The sequence below is a fragment of the Pocillopora damicornis genome, chromosome 13, assembly GCF_964200805.1.
Source record: "Pocillopora damicornis chromosome 13, jaPocDami1.2, whole genome shotgun sequence".
In the NCBI taxonomy this organism is placed as follows: Eukaryota; Metazoa; Cnidaria; class Anthozoa; order Scleractinia; family Pocilloporidae; genus Pocillopora; species Pocillopora damicornis.
Window position 1 is genome coordinate 9472285 of NC_142682.1, and position 8463 is coordinate 9480747.

At 36.6% G+C, this 8463-nt stretch overlaps 1 protein-coding gene across 1 annotated transcript in view; it reads left to right on the top strand.

Moving 5' to 3' along the window:
- Positions 1 to 3090: 3090 nt before the first annotated feature.
- Positions 3091 to 8463, top strand: part of LOC113673619 (ATP-dependent translocase ABCB1) — a 25373-nt gene continuing 20000 nt past the window's right edge. Inside the window, exons 1-4 of the mRNA XM_027190030.2 lie at positions 3091 to 3733; positions 5027 to 5096; positions 7612 to 7991; positions 8409 to 8463. The exon at positions 8409 to 8463 is cut by the window's right edge and continues 117 nt beyond it. Of these exons, the coding sequence (XP_027045831.2) occupies positions 3561 to 3733; positions 5027 to 5096; positions 7612 to 7991; positions 8409 to 8463 (678 nt within the window). The 5' untranslated portion in view covers positions 3091 to 3560. The remainder of the gene's footprint in view (positions 3734 to 5026; positions 5097 to 7611; positions 7992 to 8408) is intronic.

The following is an 8463-nucleotide window of genomic DNA, read 5'->3' on the forward strand; positions in this document are numbered from 1 at the left end:
CCGGATGCGCCTCTCGTTATATAATTATTAGTGGCACGCTCGCTGTGATAAGTTCAATTGTATGTGCCTATGTGCGCAGCTTCGATATAGTCAGGTAATTTATGCCGGCATACTTCTAACAGCATTTCGTCACAGTGTTCCTCTTCAAACCCATCCATCAGTTCCTATAACTCTTGTCCTGTCTTTGGAAACTTAATAAACTGGTCTTTTAGTCGTAGAAGAGGACGTTCGAATTCGGTACAGACAGTTTTAGCGGTGGACACACCCGTTGCAAAGGCCTCACGATTTTGCTTGCGAGCGACCGTGTTTGTGATATGCATGACTGATTTTACCGCGAAAGATGATTGACAGCTTGACTGTTCCAAGTAATAGTGGAGCTCGCAGAGCGTAGCCTCATAATTATACAAAATAGTAGTAACCCATCGAGCCGAAAAAATTTGGATGTTCGACCGTACGACCGTACGACCGATCGTACAAGGTGCTACTTTTAGCATGCGTGGACAACTGTACCACGTGCACTATATTATAATCAGTCCTCTACACGGACACGGAGAAGTTGCGAATGAAAATCCATTAATATTACCACGCACTTTATCCATAGTAGGGGCTTTAGTTTTGTTGAAGAGACGTGCGGGAGAAAAAAAATGCGAGCTCCGCTTTTAGGTTTGCCTAAATCTATATATTATACTTTGTCATCAGATGTGAAGCCAAGTTTTCTAAAGTACGACTTGAGATTTTCAAGTGCACTTGAATCAGGTGCCTACTAGAAAAGTACTTAACTTCTAGTGTGAAGCCAAGTACTTTTGAAAAATTGTTATGATGTATTTAGTTGGTTCAGTATGATTTAAACATTTGTTTATATCTAGAATGTAGTAGCTAGTGAATGAATTGCGTGAACTTATCGGAAGCGTTAAGCACGTCGTTATTAATTTGTGATATTAGTGTACAAGTGTTTGGATTAGTGTGCTAAAAACAAAAGATTAATCTACGAAGGTCAGTTGACCAGCATACCTTCCGATGGCGAATATATAAGCATGCTTGAGAGCTCGAGGATATTTATCAGAGTAAGAGTCAGATAACCAGAGTTACACAGAATAAAAGGAACTTGATGTAAGTAGAATTGTGTTTAAGAGAACCGACAGATAAAAGAAATAGTAAAAGACAAGTCTAGAGTCCTTGAATAGGCACGTACCGTAAAGTGTTGTGCGGTCTGCTGCTAGTCTTCCCTATCATTGCGACTCAATATATTTGGTTGAGGCCGTCGAAAATAAATGTTCGACTCAATCTTCTAGACTCATCTTGTAAATAAAAATTTATTTTATCCGGTAATAGTGATTTTTGTAATTTTAAATCGCTCATCTCAGTTTAAGAGTGATCATATCGCGATTCGGATCTTATAAAAATCGTGTAAGAAACATTGTGTGCATGTGCGACTTTATTTGGAGGAATCCATACATATCAGCAAACGTCATTTGCTAGAATAATAGTGAAGGTAATGGTTGACGGAAATGTCTTTGACAGAATCTTACACTTTAAAAAAGGACCTGGGAAACATTTCTGAGCATATTAATGTAAAATTAGTTTCAGCAAGCCGACGTTCCTCGTCATTATTTGATATTCTGCCCGGCAGTCAGTCTTCAAATGTTTTCCTAAGTGTCGAGTTTTTTCTATCTGTTTTTTTTCCCCATTTGGTCAATATTTGTGACCTCTAGTCAGAAAATAACATAACGGATTTCTGGTTTCCCCAAGTTCGGATTTTCCGCGAAGTACGTTGAGAGAAAATTTCGCCTTTCCTCTTTATTTATGTTAAGCATTTCATGTAATATATCAAACATAAGGAAGATATCTAAACAACGCGAAATGGTTGAAAAAACGAGGCGCAGCCGAGTTTTTTTTCTAACCAACTTCAAGGTGTTTGGATATCGGATGAAACATCCTTTCGAATGTTTGATGTAGCTTCTCAAACCATTAATAATTCTTGGAGAAAATCAAAGCAAAAGTTCACCAAATTTTATGATAATTAAGATCACATATCCAAACCTCCTTCACAGTTGTAATTTCCTTTGTTTTCTCAGCATGAATTATTAATGAGTTTGAGAATATTTCTTCACGGCTGCTTTTGCTCGTATCAAGGAAACGGTCGTCATGCTGTCAAACTCGGCCTCTGTCTAGCTAGCTAGGGAATCAAATTCAACTAAGTTCCACAACAATTGTTATGAAACTAAAAATCTGTCAAGATATTTAATCGTTACAAAACTACTTTCTTCTCATTAAGCTTTCTTGTATTTGTAGTCAATATCTAAGAAACGAAGAAAAGATTCGCAATGCAAAGAATTACGAGGAATAAGTTGTCATAATTATGAGATGAGAGATTTAATAAGATAATACCGTTTGAAAGTAATTACACAACAACAAGACAAATCGAAAAGTTGGAGAGCAAAAGGCGTACTAAAGGTTCCGATTCTTTTTCAATAAATCAACGAATTTGGTTGATCAAATATTCAGTGCAGTAGATGAAAGTAGAGGTTTTTACAGGCACAGCCACCTGGAGAGAGATTGTTGATCACACTTTTTAAATTTCTCGAAAGAAATGTGTTTATTGCTCCGTTTAATTTATTTTCATTGACACTGACTAAAGACACCCGTTTTTGCCCTTTAAAGGAAATAAAAACAATTTTGGCCTTAAAAGGGCAAACACAAATCGAAGGTCTGTTCGTACACATCTACTGCAACAGGATTGGCCTGGAATTGTTATTAATGTGTGCTTGAAATAAATCATCATGGCAGTTCTATGGGGCATCTTTTTTTAAACTCTAAATAAAATTTAACGGTTTAGAAGACTTAGAAATGTTTTCGTGTTATATTTTTTTCTTACAGATCTTTGAAACAGATGGTAAACAATGTTGACATGTGTGCACTTGTGCCATTCACAGCTTTCAAAACCCTCTTTAAAGCTGCTTTCTGCCCCCCCAAAAAGTTGGTTTTGATAATTCTAAAAGATATCGTCTCACCATCTTAACATTTCTCCCGTATCAATGCTATCAAGGAAAGATTTGCAATATTCACATGTCAGCTGTTCAACTCCATATAAGGACACTCACGAACTGTTACGTGCTTACAGACCTCTTTGTTTTCCGCTATTGAAAGTTAAGCACTCCTGGGATTTCATTGTTGCTAAATTCGATTAAGTGGAAAATCGGAAAGAGAGACGCGTAGTCATGCGCAGTGCACTTGTGACGAAAGGGCGCTAAATTTAGGGGGCACGTAATTTAGCAGATTCAGTCGATGGTCGCTCATAAAACAAGGGCCAGGATATATTGCTGAGCTCAGCCAGGAGATATCGCTGAGCTCAGCTGAAGACTGACCTGTCAGTCGTCACTCCATCAGAATAAAAGAACCTCAGTTGAGAGGTGTTCAGACTACAACACACACATCAGCACAACAATTGTGAGAGACTCGAACGCAGCAGAGAAAGCCACCTGACAATCTTCGGCACCTGTAGGCCGCTTTTTACTTACGAAGACTACATTGTTTTGCTTTGCGGGGTAAAAGAAATTGTCATGGATGGAATAGAAGGTGCTTACCGTCCGAGGAGTGAATCAAATGAAGTGAAAAATTTGAATGATTTTGAAGTTAAGATTGCTCCTGATGCAATGAATGGTTCGTACTTCACAAACGGTAAAGCAAATATGGCCGTCGAAGTCGACGAAGGAGCTGAAAACAAGGGTGAAAGGTAAGAATGAATACTAAGCCAACCAAGCAATTTGTGCTGAGTCATAAGAAATGGGTGTTTTCCGTGAATTGAAACCAATTTGAACGGTAATCGAGGTTATTTACTTATAAGTAAACGGTTACGTAAGATGGGTGCTTATTTTGCAAACCGCTCTTTTTGAGAGGCGTAGCTCCTGTTTACTCATTTCCTTATAAGTTACTGGAACATGATTGGTTAGCATGTGAGATAACGTGTTTTTGAGGCGGCTATTTTATGCGAAACCTTTGAATCCTTTTTTGTCGTTCACAAGCGCAATTTTTTGTAATTATTAGGAATGAAGCCCTGAAGATGTGCTCCATCACTTCTACTTTGTGTGCAATTGCTTACTGATTGTGAAGTGATCGCGGAGGAATTAGCTTCATTGGGTTGAGAACAGTCAGTTTGAAAGTGTTAGCGTACTTAGGCGGTGTTACTTGACTTCTGCACTGTAAATAAGGGTCAGCTATCGACAACTGCCTTGAGCTGTAGGCAATTACATCAACGTGTTATTTTTGTGTTTGTTAATGTGCATGTACATCTTGTAACTTAAAACATGCATCTCATTATTGACATTTTAGGGGTAGTGAAGTGATATGGATTTGAAGAAGATTTTCGCAATTGATGGTAGCAAGGGGGAGTACTGATCTCGTTTCACACACAAATTGTAGAAAAATTCAGGCTATGTATACTTTAAACAGCATTTCACACATCACATGTTTTAAAAGGAAAACTTCAAATCTCTCTTTTTGTGTGTGAGGTTTCAGGTTTAAACAAACTGAAAAACGATTCACAAGTCATATGTATTTCTAGGGCCAAATCATACCTCGCATTTTTTCATTAATTTGTTAATCATTCTCGCCTTCCTTTAGAATATTTAAATCAGATTAATTTTGGTCACTTATTAACCCTTTGGCACCCACATGCAAAAAATTGCAATAGTAGCAAATTAGCTACAATCAAGGAAAAAATTGTTGACATATTGACCTTTTCAACCCCAAGTTACTTCAATTTTATCTCTTTTGCCTTTGTTAAATAAACCTATTCACCCCCTTACGATTCCATGAACCTTTAGCTATTCATATAGGCATCAGTTAATGGTGGTGGGGGTGGACCCTGTGATGATTTAGAGTGTGGTCGAAATGGGAGTGTTATTCTACACATTAGAACTCTTTAAAGATAATGTGCCAAGCAAGCCCTTTGCATAAATTAATGTAAATCATGACTCATTTGTAAGGATCTGTGTAGTGAAGAACTTGTACTTGCTTACTTTTTTAGTGCTGATAAAGATAAAAAGGGAAAGAAAGAGAAGGAAGAAAAACCACCAGCTGTACCATTACTCAAGCTTGTAAGTTGGTGTTAATGATGCAACTAGATAATGTTTTGGTATAATCATACTATTTGTTTGTCATTGTCTTTCTTCTTGACAATTTAGCTTAAAATTAACCTGTACTTTCCCAATAAGGATAGGCTCCAATGGTTAATTTTCGTACAGAGCACTTCTTGTCAACAAAAAGTGTCGAAATAAATTCAAACAGTCACTAATCAATCACAACTTATACTGTGGCTTGCCTTGAGAAACTGGATTATGTGTTCTTTAGGAACATAAAGATGCAAAAAGAGAACTTGGCCAATATCTAGCCATCTTAACCTCATGCCCTCAGCTAGTATACAATACTAGATAGAATGACATCATTGGAAAAGCTGATAAAAGTTTAAAAATAAATGAAAGTTGATGGTTGATTTTTCTTATTTACCATTAAAAATGAAAACCAGTAATCAAGGCTGTGCTCTAGCGGCGCCCGGTCGCCTCAGGCGACTAACATTTGGTCTCGGGTGACTGAAAAAGAAAAGCGGTTGCCCGTCCAGGCGCATAGATTTTGGCTTGTGTGAAAACCCGAAACAAAACCAGCAAACGTATAGAAACGGAACGGAAAGGAACGGAATGAAAAGAAACTCCATCGTGCTCCCTGGCTCCCGTTAGCCCGAAAAGCAAAAGTGCTGAAAGCGCAGTGCAATCAATAGCCTGTGTGATCTGTACATTTAGGTTAAATATTAAGTTAGGTCATGGGTCTTGTTTTGCTTCGGTGGTTTCTCTTCTGGTTTATTAATATAGTACATGGTCCAGGTTTCTTGTCCATTGAATGACGTGATAAAGCGAACAACTGATTGTAACTAACATTTTATAATTTTACTTGCTAATTTGATGACATTTGCAGAACTAAAAAATATTCGGCGGGACAACAACAAGAATTATTCATGCTCAAAGTTGTCGCATGTGTTATGTAATATTGTTTCACATGATTTAGCACTAAAAATTTTTTTTTTCCTTGCCCGTGAAAAACTGCACGATTTTTGCACAAGCATGTGTTGAATATCTACTTTTTCTATTGAAGTGGTTGATGCTTATATTTAATTTTTGTGTTTCAACAGTTTCAACAGTGGAGCGCGTGATTAATAAATCAAAACCGTTCTTTATGCAAATGTGTGTTTATCTAATTAGTTTCGTCCGTGGCATGCAAGATGTTTATCAGCACCACATTTGGCGACTTGCTCGCAATTGTAATCATTCGATCAAAGTTTGACGAAAATGAAACTTTAATATAAGAACCCTTTTGTTTCGAAACCTATTATCAATGGATTATTTATTAATTAATTAATCAATTAATTATTGATTAATTAATTAATCAATTAATTATTGATTAATTAATTAATCAATTAATTATTGATTAATTAATTAATCAATTCGGGCGACCAACCTGGAAGGCTGGGCGACCTACTTGTCATGGTTAGGCGCCCAAAGGGTGCCCTGAAAATTTTCCTAGAGCACAGCCTTGAGTAATTAATAATTATTTGGACTGAATGTCATCATTTTGAAGCCAGAGGCACAAATTTCTATGCACTATATAGTGTCAAAGGATTGAACATGTATTTTGAAGTGAAATGTAGCATTCAAAAAAATGTAAGATATTGCTTTTGCTCTGATAGAGTTAGATTGTGTCTTCAGTTTGGCTCTTTTATATTTGATAAAAAGAACCTTGTAGATTAAAGCCAATTCAGTTTTCTCCAGGTTGTTACAGTACATTGTTGATCATGTAATGTACACACTATTAGGTGTGAAACACATACTTATTAAGCAAAAAGGCATGCTATAAGTAGTTTAGCTCTGCCCCTTGGTTTCAGCTCAAATGTGCTAATGATCCAATATGGCAACCATTGTTGAAGAGAGGCCTTAAACATGTCTATATCTTTCCTTTTTATTTTGATGGTCATTTACATTCAGTATTTGGAAACAGACTTGAGATTATGCCATGGTATTATTACATAATGGTAAAGCGAGTCAATTCAAATTTCAAATTTACTGCCACAAATAAAGATGGTTTCCACCAGAGGAAGAAGATAGAAACCTCAACACATTCTTCCATTGTGATGAAAATGTAGAAACTTGTTAGTAAGAGCTTTTGAAAAAATTGGCTGCTGTTCACTCACTTTGGCTCAGCTGTAGCTCAGGCTGTTTGAATCTGTAGGTTTTTCTACAAGTGAAAAAAAAAACAATGGTTGATTGACAAATGATCCAGAGGTACCTAAGGCACCTCTCTTTTTATAGTGGGCTTTCATGTTTTAAGAAACTCAAAGACACTCATTGTGATTATGTGGTGCACATGTCTTGCTACTCAGTGACAGGGTTAGGCCCTATTAGAAGGGGGTCTGAGTATCCTTTATCCTATTAATTTTTTTGGCCTAAATATTGGGTATCCTATCAAGTCCTTTGCTCTCAATCATCCACTTTGACATCACTAAGTCTCTGTTTTAATATCCTGAATCCCATTAATTTTTCCCCAAATTTTCATATTGTTTTTCAGTTTCGATTTAGTGATAAAGTAGATGTTCTGCTCATGGTATTGGGAACCATATCATCAATTGGCCATGGTGCAGCTGTTCCTCTGCAGTTCATTATCTTTGGTGACCTTATCAACAGCTTCATTAATTTTGACAAATTAAAATCAGATACCAACACAAAGCCATTTGATCTTGAAGGAGAGATGACACAATTTGCCTTGTACTATGTCTATTTAGCTATTGGAAACATGGTTGTTGCGTATGGTCAGATGGCATTTTGGTCTCTTACTGCTACTCGACAAGTGAAAAAAATGCGTTTAGCTTTCTTTCAATCTGTCCTTAAGCAAGACATAGGTTGGTTTGACACAACTGATCCAGGAGAACTCAACAGTAGGCTCACTGAGTAAGTCCCATATTTTGATTTAAAATGTCTGACTAACAATAGGATTGCAATAATTTTCCTACAGGCTCATGCAATTTTGTTGTCTTTGAACAATTTACTTGACTTACCTATACTCACTGTACTCATTATTATTATTGTGAGTAGTGTGCATGTACTCAGATATCATGAATGTCACTTGCTATAACATATGCTTTAAGTATGGAGAGGTGATGTAGGCATATGATCTTTGTTGCACGTATTTTGCAACCAACATGAATTTAAAATTGAACAAACTCATTAGGAATTATTACAAATTTAGAAGGATTACCATTTATGATGGAAAATTGCAAAATTATTTCATATCAAGTCTTGAATGTAGAAGGAAATTACCATCAGAAGACAACAAATTTAAGATAGTTCTCACTATTAATTTCTCAGAGACCTTGACAAAGTAAATGATGGCATCGGTCAGAAAATTGGTATGTTCCTTCAA